The 19,367-nt window shown below is 52.8% G+C and overlaps 1 protein-coding gene and 1 long non-coding RNA gene across 8 annotated transcripts in view; one reads left to right on the top strand and one right to left on the bottom strand.

The window, feature by feature from the left end:
* Pebp4 (phosphatidylethanolamine binding protein 4) overlaps positions 1-19,367 on the top strand; it is a 202,656-nt gene that overhangs the window by 172,270 nt on the left and 11,019 nt on the right. For all 7 annotated transcript variants that reach the window (XM_013143648.3, XM_063234877.1, XM_063234879.1 and 4 more), the window contains 2 exons: positions 16,974-17,019; positions 19,196-19,309. In XM_013143648.3, coding sequence (XP_012999102.1) covers positions 16,974-17,019; positions 19,196-19,309 — 160 coding nt within the window. The remainder of the gene's footprint in view (positions 1-16,973; positions 17,020-19,195; positions 19,310-19,367) is intronic.
* LOC134472718 (uncharacterized) overlaps positions 1-19,367 on the bottom strand; it is a 41,084-nt gene that overhangs the window by 13,352 nt on the left and 8,365 nt on the right. Inside the window, exon 2 of the long non-coding RNA XR_010042645.1 lies at positions 7,145-7,212. This is a non-coding gene — a long non-coding RNA (uncharacterized LOC134472718). The remainder of the gene's footprint in view (positions 1-7,144; positions 7,213-19,367) is intronic.

Below are 19,367 nucleotides of genomic sequence, written 5' to 3'. Positions count from 1 at the left end.
GATGCCTGCCAGGAGTAGAGTTGGGCCACAGCCTTCCCACTAACGCTGCAGCGTTTAACCCTTTTCCTAGACTCCCACTCCTCAGCGAGGTGAGGTGGGCAGAAAATCAGGAGCCTCTAGAGAATTAAGATCCACTGCTGCCTCTCGGAACCCCTCCCACACACACGTGTGCACACTCATGTACAGGTGCACCCTGTCTGCCCTGCTGCTCATTCAGACTCGCCCAGATCTGATCGTACTAGGCTCCTGCTGAGAGCAATGAGGGCCTGGGAAGAAACTTTGAGGCTTGCAAAATATTATCCTTATAGTTTTACAGAAGAGGCCACAAAGACCCACAGGGCAAGTCAGTTGCCCAGGGTCACCCAACTCCAAGGCCAAACCCAGACTTCTGTGTTGTCCCATGGACCAGGACACTGGGTCCAGATGAAGGTACCTGGGGGAAGGGGCAGGGCCTGGACAGGGTATGGGCAGCCTAGAGACCTCCAGGAGTTTAGCGTTTAGTGCTACCTAGAGCTCTGAGGCCCCGTAGAGTGACTTACCATTTCAGCTCATTACAGTTGAAGTGTTGTTCTAATTCTGCTCCTCAGTTAGCCCTGGCTCCATTAGCAATGTTGAGGGGACACTTAGGAAAGGGGACAATGTTCCCACCATCACAGAATACTGGAGTGGGCAGGGCCAATCTGGAGGGAGGGAGACCGGGGTCCATGGCCTGAACCCATCTGTCCCTTGATGGAGGACTGTGGTCTCCCACAAAGGAAGAAGAGTAGGATAGAGAAGAAGAGAAAAGAGGAGGGAAGCGAAGAAGGAGAGCAAGGAGGGCACAGGAGGAAGAGGCTGGGCAAGGGAAGGAGAGGTGGAAAGGGGAAATAGGAGGTGACAGTTTAAGATCACCCACCCATCTGGCTCTCCCCACTGGCTCTCACTCTGGGAGACTAACCATCCCCGCCCTCCTCCTAAGGGCCAGCGCCTAATATCACAGTAACCACCATCAGCTGGGGACCAAAGAGCCCAAGTTGCCTCCACCTGGTCACTCTCTGTCCCCATGTGGCTTCCACCCCTGAGCCCTGGTTGGTGGAGAGATGGCCCTTGCCCCTTGCTGTAGGAAGGGTGGATCTAACGGGAGGCCTGAGGTCATATCAACAAGAAAAATGTGTCAAAGAATGGAAGGAACATAGGAAGGAAGAAAAAGAAAGCACTAAATAACATAAAAATGCTTTTCCCACCACCAGCTGAGCACATTTTTCAAATGAGGGGACACTGATTCCATGCCATGGCCACGTGATAAATCCATTTTGTCACTTCTTCCCACATCCTTCTAAGCAAACATTTGAGAGGCAGCTTTGAGTTGGGCAAAGAGCATCACCCATGAAATCCAGAAATGTCTGGCTCTGTTTCCAGTTCTGCCCCTCAGCACCTGGGCCCCACCCACCCTGAGCCCCAGTTTCTGGCCTTGGGGGCCTGATGAGCTGAGGAAGGGCCCTGAGAGAGGCAAGGCAGGTGTTTGGGGTATGTGAGCTCCTCTTCTCTGGCCCAGCGCTCCCCTGTGTGATGGGCAGGAGGCAGAAAATGAATTGCTCCCTACCCGAAAAGAAGCAGAAGGGTCAGTTGCAAGGGGGTCCCCCGCCACAGCAGACACGCGCAGAGGGCAAAGGAGGTGGTGCAGAGAGGAGGGAAGCTGAGGGCGGCTTTGTAGAGGAAAAAGAGCATGGAGTGGGCCGGTAAGATCATCAGAAGGGAGCCTGGAATCCCAATGCTCTGGGAGGCTGAGGCAGGAGGATCCTAAATTCAAACCCAGATTGAGCAATTTAGCAAAACAAAAGGGCTGAGCTCAGTACAAAAGGCCTAGTTTCAATCATCATTATTGCCAAAAAAGTTTAATTTAAAAAAACAAAGCGAGAATTCCAGAAAGACTCTGAGGGCCGATAAAATCCATGAGTCACAGGCAGCAGGAACCTCTTACCTGCTCATATTGATCAAACCAGACAAACCCTGATGAGGAACTTCCCACCACTGGGGTACAGGCCCTCAAAATCACCTGCCTCGTATCCTAGTAAAAAGTGACACGGTAAAGTGACAGCAAAGTGCCTGGTGACATCTTCAGGGCCCCCTCCCTGTCAGGATACCTGCATGGCACCCAAGGTTGGGAACAAGCTGGCTCATCGAAGCCCCATCTCTACCCACCCCACCCCCACCATGGTATTTTGGGCCCCCTAAGCCAGGGGGGGCACTGCAGAAAGAGCTCTGACTGGGCCTGGTGTGATGTAGGAAAGATTTAGAAGCCCTAGACTGGTCCTTCCACTCCACACCTGCAGGTCCAAAGTCCCCAGAGAGATTCCAGCTAAGGGGGATGAAAACATCCCTGCCCTTTGGAAGCGGCTCCCTTGACACAGCCCCCTTTGTTCTGGGGTGCAGGCCAGAGAGCTTTTGACTGTGAGTCAGGAGGTAGCCGAGGGCCAGGGCACCTGGAACATCTGGATTCCACTCACACATCTGCCAGTGGGAGGGGCTACAGTTCCCAGCCAGTCCCTTAATCTGTGGAGGGCTTGTGCTCCCCCACCACAAATTCAGGGTGACAGCCTCTGCCTTTCTGCCTCTTAGCAAAGGAGGATTCAGTGCTACCTCATCTGGGGAGGTCTGGGGGCCTATTCACCCACTCTCCCAAACCTAGGATTCAGCAGTTCCTTTCCTATGGTTGTACCCCACAGAAAGCTATGTGTGACCTGGGATGGGGCTTTGTTGTGGGTCCTGGCTTGTAAAAGAGCCATTGTCTCAGAAGAGAAAGGCCATGAAATGAGGAGGTCGGATTGGGGTGCAAAGAACCCACATTCTTGGAATCACCTGCCTTCCCTTGACCCCTATTACCAGAGGGCTGCCTGGAGGCTGGGCTGAGCCAGCCAGCCCGGGAACCAGTACTGAGTGAGTCCCTGGCCATCGAAGACCCTGACACAGTAGCCTTGTTCAGTCTGTGACCAGAGGCCTCAGGCAGTTCCAGAACTCCAGGGAGAATAGACCGGTTGGTCTTTCCTTTACCAGGGGAACAGCAGCTCTAGTGCCACCCATGTCCCACCTCCTGAAAGTGCATGACCATCAAGACCCCCTGGCAGCCGCCCAGGTGCTCATCTACGGGAAACGGATTGGATTGTTGATTTCTATTAATATTTTATCCAAGGGTCTTTTATGTTCCCTTGACTGGTTTCTACACCAAATTGGAATTGGGGTGGGAGATTCAAAGTACAACTCGAATCTCTCTCATAGAACTAGTTCTGGGAACACAGGAGCGAGTATCTCTTTAAAAAATCCTCCCTGCCTAGCAGGTCACACTGGCCTGGAGCCACAGCACCTCAGGCTGTGAGCTCACCAAACTCCAGGAAGCCAAACAGGGTCAGGCCTGGCTGGTCCCTGCAAGGGAGACCTCCCAAGCAAAACACAGGTGTTGCGGTGAGTCAGCAGGCCAGCCCCTCCCTCCCAGTCTAGCTCTGCTCAGGTGTTGGGGGGAGGCTGGGATGATTCAGGGCCTCCTATCAGCATCTGGCCAGGGGAAGGGGGCGTGGCACTGCCTCAGGTGCTGTCTGTGCTTTCCGAGCCTCCTCTGTGAGTTCGGTTCTTAGGAACTGGGCATCCTCCCTCCTCCATCTCTACCCCATCCTCAGGCTGTGCCTTTCTAAGCCTGAATTACTCAGATAAGGGATGGAAGCAGGAACGGTGGCCTCCTGAGCCCAGGGTTCCCGAGTACAGTCAGTGACGGTCCTTGGCTTCCTTTGGGCCCTGAGCCTCAGCCCCCAGGACAGTCCCTTCTGCTTTGGGAACAGTGAGGATGAAAGGGGTCCATGAAATGAGGGCCGTCATTAAGCCTGTTTTATGAGCATGCAGATATTCATTACAGCCCAAGCCCATCATTAAAAGCTGCAGGGAGAGCTCGGGCCTCCTCTTTATTGCAGCAGAAACTGAGGGGGTTTCTCCCCCAAAGGGAACCCTGCTTCAGCTTCCAGGTCAGTAGCTTCCAACTCCCAGGCCCTCTCGTGCTCCTCCCTTAGAGCCAGGCAGCCCAAGGGAGGGACAAGGAGCTCAGGAAGGAGCGGTAAGGGTCTGGGGCCACCTGGAGAAGGGGAGGCCCTGTTCAGTGCCAGGCCTGGCAGCTAGACATAGTCCAGCTAAAGCAGCACTGCACCCCAGCACACAGCTCTCACCATTTTCCCCATCAGACACTGCTAAGTGCAGAGCTCCTATACGGCTTCCTCCAGGAAGCCTTCCCTGACCCCTCCAATCATCTGTGCAGTCACCTAACAGGAGCTCACTGTAAATGTGGGCTGCATTGGCACCAGCTAGGAGTCAAAGCATTGTATGTGAACCATTTTTCCAGCTCTGATGGCCTGGCAGCTTTCTCAAAGCAACAGAGAGCAAGTGGCTATAAAACAAGCCACCTGCCCATATCTAGCCAGTGCCCCTGCTTACCTCTCAAGCATAATCTGTTCCCACAAATCCCACAGATGCTAGTTGGTTCTCACCTTGAAATCTGCCCCCTTTTGGTCCCCTGAGAGGTAAGGAAAGGCAAGGTCAATATTCTAGGGCAGGCAAGGGGGAAGGGGGACAGAAGTGCCCACAGTAATAGGTCAGAGCCCACACAACTATTGTAGACCCTCGAGGCTGAATGAAGCGTAGCCAAAACCCACCAGGAGGACAGGCCTCCAGAGCTGCAGATTAATCAGCTGTCATTTGCATCCATTAAAGGCCCCTTGCTTGTGTGCAGTGCTCTGCAGCCCGACACCAAGGCAATTAACTGCTCACAAAAAAAGTTCTAGGGAAAAGTTTGTCTCAGCTCCTTGTGGCCTGGCCTAGGTATCCTCAACTCCCAGATGCCCCAGCTGGGAGGCCTGGGAGGCCCACAGCATGGGTGGCATGGGTGGCATGGGTGGGGACCCAACCTGGGCCGAGATAGATGGCCTTTGATTGGACAGAAACTGGGTGAGCTCCATGCCAGGAGGGTACCTAGAGGCCTAGAGAGTTGGATGCTGTCCCTTGCCCCCCTTTAGGGTTCTGCTATGTTGTTACCTGGTCCCCTTTCCTCCCATCTCCTCATGCCCCTTGGCACCGTCACCTGGAACAGCCTCCTCAAGGTTGTGCAAAGGCTCATTTCAACACTTGGAGACTGAGGATGTTCCCCACCAGGGCTGGATGCCAAGCACCACAAGCTGCCCTGAACCTGCTCTTCTGCCTGCCACAGAGGCAGCCAGGGCTTCCTGGGCATACAAACCTCCCCACCAGCCCCTGGCATTGAATGGCCCTCAGCAAACGACCACCCAGGTTCACCTTGTCTTGCCAAAGGGGGCCAGGACCTCCCTTCCTGTCCTCTCCCTGGGTTCACACCAGTCCCAGCACAATCCAGAAACCAATTAGACCAACTAGGAGGTCAGGGTGGAGTTGACTGTCCACCTCTCGGTTGTTGTTTTCATTGTGGTTGCCAAGCTCCTCAGATTGGCATTTGCCTGCTAGGCATTATAAAAAGTGACACAATAGAATGAGGGCATTGCTGGTGCTGGCTTGTGTGGCCCAGGACCTTGGCAAGGCCTGTGGTGGGCTGCATGCACCCTTGCCTCAACCCAGACAAACAGATTCAATTTGCCACCTGTAGGCAGGGAAAGCAAAAGGGCAGCTGCTTAGGGCTGGCAGCTTGCTTGGGCAACAGGAAGAGGAGAAAATTCAGGCAATGGCTGGGCTGAGGCCTCTTGATGGGGCCAGAGTCTAGAGTAGATCTCAACCCTCAACCCAGGGCTGGCCATGTGCTCTCCTTGGGCCTATGGGCTACAAGGAAGAACCATTGTTCCTTGTCCTAGCCATCCTGTCTCTTCCTTTCCCTGGGCCCCTGAGGCCCCTGCCCACTTGGAGAACTGGCATTCCCGTCTCACATAGGATGGGTGGCAGGGGCATGGTCCAGGGAAGGAGCACCAGTGGGTTCAGGAGCCCATCATGCAGTGTGCTTGGCCCCTAAGAACAAGGCACAGAGCCTCCCGCCTCCTGCTTCTGGCCCAGCAGAGCCTTCCCAGTGTGATACACTTCTTCCAGCCACCCAGTGTGAAACTGGGAACTGAAGCTACCTCAAGACCTGAAGGTGTAACGGTGGTCCCGGGGTAACGGTGATTCCCGAGGGGCCTGAGCCTGGAGGAGACAGGAAATGGGGTGACCTCCAGAAGCTCTCCAGTCCCAAGGACTCAGGCAAGACTCTGGAGCAGGCTGGACTCAGGGATGGGTCGTGACCAGGTGTTAATGGGCCCATGAATCACCACAGGTCCTTGAGGAAAGGGAGATTCTGATTCATGAGGCCTGCTGAAGCCCGTAATTCTGCCTTTCGGGGGAGGGGGGGTCCCCATCCCAGGCAGGTTGCCGCTACCACTCGAAGCACTGTGCTTTGAGTAGCCAGGGGCTCCAGACCAGGCCAGGCAGTCCTTGGAAAAGAGCAAGATGGGCTCGAATGGGCCTTGGACCATTTCTTCTTGGTATCACACATCCTAATAAGCCCCTATCTCATGGAGCCTCCATCTCTTGTCAGCTTCTTGCCAGGTTTTCCTAAACTTCCCTCCACTGAGTCCCTCTATAATTCCTTCTTCGTTTATCTCCCTGATTCCTCCTTCCTTTCTCCCTTCTTCTTTCTCTAATTTCCAACCTTCCTTCCTTCCTTCCTTCCTCCACTTTCCTTCCTTTCTCCCGCCCTATTCATAAGGTAGCCCCAGGTCAGGGACCAATGGTGGGAGGCTCAAAATTGTGGGACTGTGGTTTTTCTTCCCATCAGTGCTGAGGATGGAATCCCAGGACTGGAAGCAGGAGGGGAACAAAGCAGAGAGGGGAAGCCAGGACAACTTTCCCCCAGAGTGGCCAGCCTGAGGTCCCCTGATTGTCAGGGCCCAGCCTGTGGAGCCAGGCTCTGGAGGAGCTTTTCCTATGCTCAATGGCAGGTGGGGAGTACAGAGCAGCCCAGAGACAGCTGACCATTTCCTGGTTGGTGGTAGACAGCCAGAGTCAGGGTGGGGTCCCGGGGTACCTCTCAGCCAAACACAGGGGAGCTGGAAGGGCCAGAAGCAGATGCTCTGCCCAACCAGAAGAGCCCCAGGAGCGCCATCTCCAGGGTGGGGCATGCCAGGGGTGTGCTGACCTGGCAACGTCTGCTGGGGGTCACCTCCTTCCAGAGTCTCAATCCTCATCCTCTCCCCTCACTGCTCCCTGTAAGAGAGACAGGGCATTAGAGTCTGTGGCCAGGCCATATTTCCCAACCCCTGTTTGTTCAGAGATTAACTGCACCCCTTTCCTAATTGTCTTGCTGCTCTGTAGAGCCAGTGGCCTCTTACACGCAGCCCCAGGGAAGGGCTGAGTCAGGGTGCCCCACTGGCCCCCAGCCGACCCCTCCTCTCCCACTATCCTGGACAACCCCGGCCCACAGGCCTGCAGACCCTCTCTACCTAACAGATCGGCTTGATACCTGTTCCAGACTCTAGGCCTAGCCACTTGTCTGTTGGTGCCCTTCCCTGTTGGGGTTGGAGGGTCCCTCACCCACTTCTAACTCCACAGTCTGAGCTTTAGTCTTGACCCCATCCTTTTCTTTTCTTTTTTTATTTTATTTAAAGAAAGACTAAACAAAACAGAAAATGGGTAGAAATAATACATGCATTCAGAGAAAAAATAAAGAGTAAGAAATCACCAGTTAATGTTTACATACTGTCCTTTTACAAGTAGTTGTTCAAGATACAAAAGTAGAACATATAAAGTGGGAATTCAAACAGCAAGACCACAAACAGTTCAACTCTCCAACAAAAACTTAGTAATATGGTTGTCAATCCTATACACTTAAACATACATGCAGTTATCCATATCTTCATTTATGTTGGGATTAAACAAACCAAAGCAGGCTAAAGTCATTCTGAACAAAGAATAATAGTATTGCTGGATTTCACATCATGACACTCCGGGATCAGCACTGGGTACTGTAGTGTCTTTTTTTTTTTTTTTAATTTTATTTAAAGAAAGACTAGACAAAACAGAAAATGGGTAGAAATAATACATACTTCCAAAGAAAAAAATAAACAGTAAGAAATCACTAGTTGATGATTACAAATTGTCCTCTTACAAAATAGTTATTCAAGATACTAAAATGGAGCATATAAAGTGGGGATTCAAACAGTGAGACTGCAACCAGTTCTGCTAACCCCATCCTTTTTAAATGCAGCCTTTTGGTTCTCCTGTCAGATCTGGCCCCTGACACACAGTGTATATAAGCACCGTCAGTGTGCCTGTCGTCTGTGAACATGTGTGTCAGCATGGGAATGAGCCACTGTGGGTGTGAGTGTATCTGTGAGTGTGCATTTATGAGCACACATGTGAGTGTGTGGGTGAGGTTACGGAAAGACCACATGCATGCATAGATGTGTATGAACACGTATATGTGAACATACCAGGGGGGTTGTGAGTGTGTGAATGTGTGGATGAGCATCTGTGTACATAGGCATGGGTATATGTGGGTATGCGATGCAGGGCTAACATGCACATGTGTGAGCATGTTGAGTGCTAGCATATTATATGTGAGCACATACATGGGTGAGCATTTGTGAGTGTGAACATGTGTATACGTGAGCACATGTGAGTGCAGGGTCTAAGCATAGGTATCTGTGTGGGGGACATATTCCAATGTGAGCAGGTGGAGTGAGTGGGTGGCGTGTGAGTGTGTACAGCACAAGGGCACATCTGCGAGAACACTGGATGTCTTAGCGCACTGCGGGTAGGAGTGTAAATAAGTGGCCATGTGGCCATGTCAGCATGCAGGTGTGAGCAGGTGCTCTATAAGTATATTGCAAATGCGCGTGTGCATGTGTGACTCCATGTTCTCCCTCCGCGTCTCTGGCTCTTTCTCCCCCCAGCCCCGCCGGCTCAGACTCAGCCCAGGTGTGACCTAGAGGCCTCATCATCCTCCTTCCAGCCCTCTCAGCCCAACAGCTCTTAGCTCACCCCTGCCACGCCCTTTCCTGCTGTTCTGGAAAAGTCTCGGGCTGTGTTGCCTCCCTTGCTCCCATCATCAAGGGGTTTCTGGCCAAGTTTCCACTCAATGGCAGAGCTAGCAGTGGTGGCTTGCTCCCTGCGCCTGGGACCCTCCCTCTGGACTTCTGCTTCCTGCAGAGGCCCTGGCCCTCTATCCTGAGCCTCCTCAGGGCCACCCATGCCTCCATGACTGCGAGGGTGTGCATCTCTAAAAGATGGGAGATACAGAGAGGAGAAAAGGGAGAGAAAAGACGCAGACTGGGCTCAGATGGTGTCATTAGGAGAGATTAATGCCCTCATCAGGGCATATTAATAAACACCATGTGCTGCTCACTCTACACACCCTGGGCGAGCACAGGCTCGGCAGGGGGGCGGGGGGGGGGTACCGTGGTCACAGCTGGGTGACCTCCAAGCCCACAACATAGCCATTAGCCTCACAAGGCTGACTCTGCCCCTAGTCTCCTTAGGCTCGGCATAGCCCAGGAGTGTTGGCAGGCTGGGTTCTGACATCTCAGCAGCCACTCGGCCCCCTCCTCTGTCTGCCGTGCCTTGCACTGCTGAGTTCAGCCAGGAGCTTGGCTTGGTAATGACCCTTACACTTGGATGGCCCCGTGGGACTTCAGAACACTCATTTCCTAATTGCATCTTCATAGCTCTGTGAGGAAACCGGCGCTACAGCGTTATCATCACCGCTTTATAGGTACAGGGACTGAAACACTGCAAAAGTGCTTGCTCAGAGTCATGTGGCTAATTGGCAATGACACTGGATGAAAGCCGGAGTTGCCCATCAACTGGATGTCTCCATTTCCTGGCCTTCGCGGCTTCCAGAAGTCAGCTGGTAAAGCAAAACTCCTTAAAGGAAAGACAGAAGCCTCTGCCCTCGCATTGGGGCGCCCCCAAGATCAGGATGAGCTAACTAAGCAAAACACCCAGCAAAATGCCTGCCACAGTGCAGGCATCCCGTATAAGGGGGTTCCTCTTTCCTCAAGCAGTGACAACTGCGGAAACATCCCATTATTGACCCTGAAGGAGGCCAGAGCAGGTAGACGGCTGAATAAATGGTGCTTTTTGTTTGCTTTGTAATGTGGTGCTATAGTAAGGCACACAACTGGTATCCACTGTGACATCCGCAATGGCATTTAAAATAATATAAAGTCTTCTCTGTGTCCTGTGTTTGAGAAGATGAAACCTAGCATTTTAATAAGATGTCTATTCAAAATCGTTCAGATAAAAGGACTTAGGGAGCCAGTCACACAAAGCTCAAGCTATGGGAGAAACGTACCTATGAGGAACACCCAATTCCTCACATGGCTCCGGATCAGCAGAGCCTTTGGGCAACCTGTTGTTGACAACAAAGGCTTCATCTTTCATGCCAATAGAGAACAGACTTCTACACAGGAGTCACATTTAGCCAGCAGCTCATAGTGTTTGCTTTCCGTCCGTTTTAATATTTCTACTCCTATGTTGCATGATTTCTTCCTTTTTCTTCTTCCCACTCGCCTCATGGCCCCAGAGCCACATCCAGAGAATGAGTGACCCATGACAAGCAGAGTCGAGGAGGGAGGCCCCATGGTTTCCTGCGATTCAAAGACTGACGAGAGCTGGGGCCAGTGTCCCCACACAGGAGGTCCCTGAGGCAGACAAATGGGAGTCCCAGCCAATGCATGCTCCAGGGGGCCCAGGAGCTGGCCCTATATGACAAGAAGCTTTGGGAGCCAAATGTGAAGGAAGGAAAGAGGTCCTGGGACACTGCTCTCCGTGTGTCACAGAATCTGGCAGGTTCTTTTCCTTTCTTGTGTTTTTTTGTGGTTTTAGTTTTTTCTACAATGACCATTTAGTCCTTTTATGATCTGAAATAAAGTTATGGTTTGTAAAATGTAGATGTTCTGGGTCAGGGGTCCCAGACGAACCTGGCTCTGAGTGAGGCTGTGGGGACAGCAACCTGAAGCCCAGTCCCACCCATGTCTTTTCTTGACCGGAAGTTCAAGCAGCCCACTCTAGTGTCCCTCTGGGACAAAGCTGGTGAGCATTTGGGAAAGACAAAAAGGCTTGCTGGGATCTGTGGACTTGAGGAACAGCCTGCTGATAACTTTGGTTCTCAATCGGGAGTACTGCCCGCCACCCAAGCCTGACCTCCTGCCTACACTTCCAGCTTCCTCTTGGGTATCTTCCAGACACATACACTAGTTGGCTTCAAAAGGCAGCCAGTCCTGTGAAATCTTCTTGGATCTCACACGTTTATACACTGCTTAGGCAGTTTCTTCTGCTTAACTGTGCTTCCCACCCCTAGTCTGTCCATTGGAAAACCAGAAAACTCCTATGCATCCTTCAAGACAAAGAGTGGTCTCTCAGTAGCTCTCTCTGATCACCACGCCCAGCAGTTATATCTGGGTACTGTCTGTACTCCTTTGTAGTGCTGACTGTTGTTGTTATTTCCTTGTTGATATATCTGTTCCACTAAACTATGAGCTCCTCGATGCTATGAAATATATTTTATTTATATTTCTCTCAACAGAACAGAATGTCTCCCATTCATTCATTCATCTACCCATCTCTCCTGCCACCATTCCTCAGGATGGATGCCATGCTATCACACACACACACACACACACACACACACACACACACACACACACACACTCAAGAGCGCAGGCTTATTAAGAAACCACAGACCCTACACGTGGCCTAGAACCAAGGGTCCTGACAACCTCAGGACTTCCCCAGCCTCGGGCAACACTGGCCTTACGAAATCTTGCCTTTTAACCCAGTGTCATGCCAGGCAGGGAAGTTCAGAGGAAGCTTTTCCTATCCTGGGGTAACTAACTACTGACTCCAAGAAATAAATCATTCCCCCTCGGCCACACCCCACCCCACCCCACTTTGGCATCTAGTGACCTGGGGAAGTAACCCACTCCAGATTGGAAGCCAAAGTTAGGAATCAAAGCCTCAGAGGTCCTGCTGCCAACCTACCAGGGTCTGCCATTAGCCCTCCTTTGGTGTATTCTAAAGATACTGTCCACCATCCCGTCCCCACAAGCTATGGCAGTGCCAGGAAGAGGCCCATGAAGCCTTTGATGTTGACATTTCTCAAGGAATCAGGGTGTACAACATAATGGAGTCTCCCACCCCCTGGGGTCTCGAAGCACTCAGCTCTGGAGGGCTTGTCCCTTGTGCCTCCTCCTTACCGCTCCCCAACGCTGGCTTCAGACCACCACTTCAGAGACTATTCCTTCCTTCCTCCAGCCCCAGGGCAAGAGCAGGCCTTGGAGTTAATTGACTGGAAGCCTTTCCCTTGAAGCAACAGTGTGCTCCAGGCTGGGGCTTCTCCAAGCTGGCATTCACTGGCCCAGCAGCCAAGGCCCTCAGTGCCTGGGAGCTGTCAGTGCCTTCCACTCACTTACCCTCTGTTAATTGCAGAATGCAAAGATTACTGGGTAGCACTTCCCAGTGCTGGGCCTTTTCCTGGCTCTTTTGCCACTTGGCAGCTTGCAGACAGCTGTATAAAACAGCAAAGAGCTTTGTCGTTCAGTACCAGTGTCACAGTCTGGAACCCTGTTTCTATTTTCCCTCTTTGGCTGTTCCCCCCCCCCCACCCACCCACCCAAGAACACTCTGTTCGCTCTGTCTCTGTCTCTGTCTCTGTCTCTGTCTCTGTCTCTGTCTCTCTGTGTCTGTCTCTCTGTCTCTCTGTCTGTCTCTCTGTCTCTCTGTCTCTCTCTCTCTCTCTGCCTCAGTTAGAGGTTCTTTGGATGTACCCCACCCTCCCAGAGATCAAAAAAGTGAAACTTCCCACTTTGCCAGGGATCTGTAGCCAGGCAGAAGTGATTGAATCCTCCCATCCAAGTAGGGAAGAGATTAAATCATTTCATGCACTGACCCTCCACTCTAGGGTTGGCCAGTCTGAGGGCCTCGGGCCTCCACGAAGGCCCAGGTGGGCGGGCAGCTGACTGCAGGTAATTGAAGGGGAATAAGGACAGCAGCCAGGACCCTGCTGGGACAGCAACAGCCAGCCCCTTTTCCACCCACCAGGGTCCATAAACCGTATCCAGCCACAGAGCAGGTACCTGTAGGGTGGGAGTGGGGGAGGTCCTAGGACCCTTAACTCTAAGAAAGGTCTCAGAAAGCATGGTTCTCAGCTGTCCTTGTGGGACAGGAAGCAATGGGTGGCAGCTGGAAGTGGATCCTACTGAAGTGGCAGAGGCATGCAAGCATCTCAGGGGCTGCAAAGAGAGTACCCTGAGGTCCCTGCCCTCCAGAGGATGAGCCCTCGGTTGTCTGTCTGGCTCCTTGGAGATAATGCTCTTTGCCCTGCCTATGTTGGGATACTGTAAGTTTGGTTAATAGGATAGAATCCTAGAGAACAACCACAAAAATCTTGTTAGAAATGGAACCGAACAGTAGATGAAGACAGACCCTCACTCTCCACACCAGTGTCCAGTACTGTATTCTTGACCTGTGTCTGAGACTGTTTCCCTAGTCCTGCAATGGGGTTGTGAGAACTCAAGATTGAACCCCAACTTTTCCTCAATATCTCATGTCCCTCCCAAAAAAATCTCGTATGCCGGTTCTAAACTAGCTTGACAGAGAAGAAGTAGGTTCCTTGTGTTAAATGCAGAAATTCACCGAAGTGCCCAGTGCCCTTCTCTGCAATGATTCTCTGAGTCATTTGTACCTCTTCATGTAATAGGCAGTTATGTGTCTACCCAGCACCCTACACACACACACATATACACATATATCACGCATATATATGCGCACATGCATATGCACACACATACATGTGAGACCAACTTCTAAGAAAAAAAAGCAACTGTTCTTATGTCCTGAGCGTGGATCCACCCAGCAATTTCCCCCCTCCTTTGTGTCTTTGCTAGGAGGGCTGGAGTGGGTATCAGACTCCCTATCCCCAGAGGATGCTAATTAAGGCATCTGATCCCTCACACTTACAGGAGCCCAGAATGCATTCCCAGCCACACTAGCCAAACACCTCGGGGCCCCTGTCCTGTCATCCTAAAAACCCCATCCTTGACTTTTCTGTGTTCCTGAGGCTCAGAAACCCAACTGCATCTACGCTGTTTGTAATTTCCATAATTATTTCCTTTTTTTAACCTGAGCATTTGACAAGTTCCTTTTGGAAATGTCAACCTGTCTTTAGCTACAGTGAGGGAAAGGAGGTCGGTCTGTGCTCGGCCGTCTTAAGGAGGAGCACACGCACCTGCAGGCTGGCAGGGGCAGGTGAAGGCTGCCGATGGAAGGGTAGCAGGCCCAAAGTGCAGGAAGCTCTTGGCAGGCCCTGGCCTCCTGCAGGGTCTCCTCCCACAGCCCTGTCTCAGCTTACCCTGGGAGGTGCAGTGTCTACCCTTGCTCCTGGACTCTTACCCTGCCCCCTGCAGGGGACTTCCCTGGCCAGGGCTAACAACTAGCAACTTCCCTATTCAGCTCCTAGAACTGAATTTCTTCCATCTCCGGAGAGTTGCTGCTCGCTAAGGCTGTCATAGCTAGCTGTGATTTTCTAACCCACAAAGATATTTTCAGAAAGCTGGTATAGAATGAAGGGGACTGTTTCCACTGCAGCCCCAGCTCTCCAGGTAATAGCAGTGTATTTTTTAATAGCCGTTCTGTTTTAGTTGATGCTGGGGATTGAACTCAAGTCCTCACGCATGACAAGCACCCACTGTGTCACTAAATCACATCTCCAGCCAGTATCCGAGCCAGGGAACAGCCCAGTGCAGCACTGTGGGTCAAGGAGCCTTGAGCCTTTCAACCATCAGGCTTTGGGGGTGTCTGAGTCTGCTGCCCTTTTCCCTAAGCATTCTAGTCTGCTCAAACTCACTGCTCAAATGGCTGGGGACAATTCTTTCAACCTCTCTGGATCCCAATTGTCTCACACTTTAGAATCTAGTGTCTTTTCCACATGTTGATTCTGTGGTAGAGATTTTAAGACAGTCCAGTGGGAACTGGAGGGAAAGTTTATGGCCAGAGTGCCAAGCCACCAGTCCTCACCCCAACCCCGTAAATCACTGCCACACCATCCTCTTGCCAGGTGGGCACCTCTGCCATGGGTCCTTCCCTGCTGCTCCTACCAGCAAGCACTGAGTATCTGTCCACTGGGAGAAGGGTGGTGGTGGTCTCAGTGGACCCCTTGGTGAGTCCACCCTAAGGGCCAGCATGCAGTCTTTGCCAAGCAGCCCCACTGGGTAAGAAGATACTCCCAGGGTGCAGGAGGAGGCTCCCCACCCTGCAAGCTACAAGTCAAACTTTCCACAGGGCCCAGCTTCAGCTTCACGCAGGCTGCTCTCTGACTCCACTGCCCCAGCAGGCCCATGGTGGCCTCCCTGCCCTCACTCAGAGGAGAGAGGCCTGCTCATGGCCCTGGGCGGGACCCAAGCCTGTGGGGAATTGAAACAGCCAGCCTAGTTTGCTATTGTTTGGTTTCAACAAACACTGGCTGGGCCATTTGGAAAGGAAAGAGGGGGAGGCTGAGCAACACAGAGTGGGCGAGGATGGGCTGGGCTTCCCAGGGGCCAGCCCAGCTCTTTCCATCTTGCCAGGGTGGTCGGAAGAGTTATCTAGGGAAAAGTGGCTACTTGGATGCTGTTGGGTCCTGATTTCTTCTCTTGAGAGGAATGGAGGTCATCAGGAGGGGCCTGGGCTCCAGCCTTTGATGCTCCCCCATGGGTTTCCACCTCTCGGCTCCTGGCCCGCTAGGCCTAATCCCAGTCCTGGACAACATCAGGCGCCAAACCAAGAAAGTCAGGACTACAGGGCCAGGCAGGACTGGGGTGTGCAGAGCTGTGTGGGTGGGGCTTCAGAGAGACCGGAACAGAGATGGAGTGAGGGTGCTGGGAAAAGAGACTTCACCTGCACAGGCTGGAACAAAGTATGAAGGGGCCTTTCCTCCTAGCGTCCTGCCCTTTGTCCCCTCCCAAAGTGCTGGAGACCTATAGGGACAAGCCCGAGGATAGGGTTACAGTGAGTAAGGCTGGAACTGAAGACAGCAGATGAGCTGTAGCCTGAAGGGGAAGTGGGCAGATGGGTGGATGGGAGTCAGAGGTTGCATCTCACCTCTCTCCAGTTCCATGGCCCCATGCTCCAGCAAGGCCTCCCATCCTCTTCTCAAGGCACCTCTTGCACCCCCACGAGCACCTCAGGGAGAGAAGGGGCAAAAGTTGCCCCAGGAAGGTTGGAAAGGGGGCCAGGGCACAGTTAGGTGTTGGCAGAATCAATTAAGAGCCACGCTAATCACCATCATTAAGACTATAAAACCCCACACCTAGGGCCTGCAGGGCTCCCCAGCATGGCCCGGGGCCCCGAGCTGTGGCACAGACCCAGAGGCCCGGCTCCAGTCCCTTTCATCTGAGCATCTCCCAGTCCTGCACAAACAGTAATTAGCACCCGCCCCCAGGAGCACCTCATTATCCCACAGACACCAAGTGGAGGAGCCAGAGGGAGAGAGAGGAGGGAAACTGAGGCCAAAGAAAGTGCCTAGATCTTGTGGGCTGAGGGAGGTGGTCCAGCCCCTCCTGCCCTTCTGTCCCCTCTGATTGTCCAGATGGCCATTGGCCTAATGTGCTAAAGCTCTGAAGACAGCAGAACTGTCTCCTGAGAGGATGGGCTGCCAGCAGGCTCCTGAGGACCATGTGGCCCTGTCCCCATGAACAGTTACATCTCAGGCCCAGTCTCGGGGTGCGGATATAGTCATGGGGCAGCCGTTTATAAAAGGTCTTTTTGGGAACCCTAGAGGTCGAGCATCTGCCCTCCAACTCCAGGCCACCCTCGGATACCATGTCTCCTCATTCTCCCCTCAGAGCCCCTGATACACCCCTTGCAAAGCCCTGTAGCCCATCCCCTTAGAGTGGCTATGAACGCCCCGCTGCCACAAAGGGGGACTGAAGCAGGGGGCATCAGCCTTCAACGCCTCAGCAGTGAGCCCAGTCTCGTGTTTCTCATTTCAGGGTACCAACCTGAAGAGAGGGATGATTCAAGGCCGGGAATTATCAAGTGAGTAAAGGCCTTCCAGCACCCCTTCCCCCAGCCAGGGTTTCGGTGACAATCCTGGGAGTGACAGCAACACAGCTTCCTGGTGGTGCCTCCCAACCTGCAAATGCCAGGCCCAGAGGTCACCTCTGTGCCCTGGATGTCATCTCCACAGTTATCTTGCAAAGCTACTAACATCCAGGTCTCCATTTTAAAGAGACTGAATTGAGGCCCAGGCATACCTGCCCCTTGTCACAGGGCTAGTGAAGGGCAGAGGCAGAACACTGGAGTCTGTCTGACCTGAGAGCCGTGGTCTCTTCTGAGGCCTCATCCTGCGTTTTTCCTCACAAGGTCCCCACTCCCAAGGTGTCCCCTGAGCCCCATTGGGAGGGGATCCTGGCACTGGGGGAGTCACAAATGACTCAGGAGAAATGGCCTGACAGGTTATGGAGCCACACGGGCTCAGGTGCCTCACAGGCCTGAGTTCAAATCCCAGCTCTGCCACTTCCTGGGATCCTAGTTTAACCTCTGAGAGCAGTTTCCTCAGCCAGAAAGGGGAGCTCGTGCTCACACTACTAAGGCCTGGAGAGTCAGGTCCTAGCCAGAGAAGCTTCCAAAGTGTATGCTCCCCTCTGGCCCCCCAGACTTGGCCTGAGGAGGTGTTGAGTGGGGCTTCTTCAGGAAAGCCCTCCTGGGAAGGGCAAAGTGTCCATCTCCTCTGAGGCTTGGTCCACAATGGCAGGGAACCCCTGGGCTTTAATTCATAATCCTGGTTACCTGCCTTTGGAAGTGTGGGGTATGCCCACCTCAGGGACACTTGGATACTCCTGTGCCAACCAGCCTGGCCGAAAGCTCTCCTGTCACACCTGCTCTCCACATACTCAGGCACATGGAGAGACACTGGAAAGTCCTCACTTTCTCCAGTGTGTGTGAAGACACACAGATTTACACAAATCCACACACGGCGACACAGAGCCTGCAATGTAGCCTCAGCATTTGCTCACTGGTTCTTCCCAAATGCACACCTGCCCTGATGAGGACTCCATGCCACCAGACTTGCACAACTCCTCTGTTCTCTCTGAACACACACACACACACACACACACACATACACACACACACACACACACACACACACACACACCAATCTGCGATGGGAAAGATGATCAGTCAGGAATTCCCCTGGCTGTTGGCAGGCTGGAGGCCCCCGTGGCCGGAAGTGCACAATGAGGAACACTTCCAACAGCGCCAAACAGCCAGTTGCTCTTTTGTTTAATGATCAGGAGAGGAAAGGAGGGGGGCAGCCAGAAAGTACCAATGCTCCCTCCCACCCTGGAGCTCATGCAAACACTCCTTCCCCACCCACCCCAGGAATATTCTTGGCTCCAGCCTGACTCTCCTCCTTGGAAAGAGAGATGGAGAAAGGACAGGGGAATGAGAAGGGGCTCTTGGAAAGAGGCCCAGCTTGGAAGACCCAGACCAGGCCAGCAAAACCCTGGGTTCCTACACAGACTTGGGGGAAGGAAGAGAGATATCTCCACCCTACTTTCCCCCCCCCCCCCTCTAAAAAGCCAGTATCCCAGAGGCAGAGTGAAGGGGAGGGAGATGGGCCTTCCTTCTCCCAGTGCCCCAAGCGCCCAGTTCCTACAGCGCCTATGATCAAACCTTTGAACCTGGTCCCACCCACCCTCGTAACCACTTCCAGATCCTCCAGACCCAGCCAAGAAACTGGCTTCTTTGGGGATTGACTTCACAAGGAAATGCTGAAAAAATAAATAAAAATCCACACCAAACACATTCACAAGGGAAGATGGGTTTCTCCTGAGGCAGGAAATCCATCACGATAGACTAAAGCAAAAAACAGGACAACACCAACACCCACTGGCCCAGAAAGGCCTGGGAGCTGTGCCAGCACCCCAGACCTTCAATCAGCACAGAGCATTTCCTCCAGGACCACTTCCTTCCCTCCCCCACTCAGCCCCCAAAATGTACATCTTAAATGAAGATACTGAAGGCAAGAGCCTGCCAAATATAAATCCTAAGGGTGTGCAATGGAGGTACCTTCCTCTGGGACCCCAGAAAAGTTAGCAGGAACCATTGAAAGTCAAGGGCGGTTCTCTTTTAGAGCAGCCAGGAGCAGCAGACAGACGCAGGTCGTGTGGGGTATGAACTCACCTGTCTCTCTTTCCTCTACCTGTAGCCTACCAGCCTCCCTCTCCCCCGGTTCACAGTGGCTTCCATCGCTACCAGTTCTATCTCTACCTTCAGGAAGGAAAGACCATTAACCTCCTTCCCAAGGAAAACAAAACGCGAGGTAAGGCCTGCCCATCCTTCCTGCTGCAGCCAGGGTAGGTTATAAGGTGAAACTAAAG

Source organism: Cavia porcellus, unplaced genomic scaffold (assembly GCF_034190915.1).
Source record: "Cavia porcellus strain 051 isolate PalLab524CR breed Dunkin Hartley unplaced genomic scaffold, mCavPor4.1 scaffold_24, whole genome shotgun sequence".
NCBI lineage: Eukaryota > Metazoa > Chordata > Mammalia > Rodentia > Caviidae > Cavia > Cavia porcellus.
The sequence above is the reverse complement of the archived record's forward strand: the minus strand, read 5'-3'. Positions and strand labels throughout refer to the sequence as shown.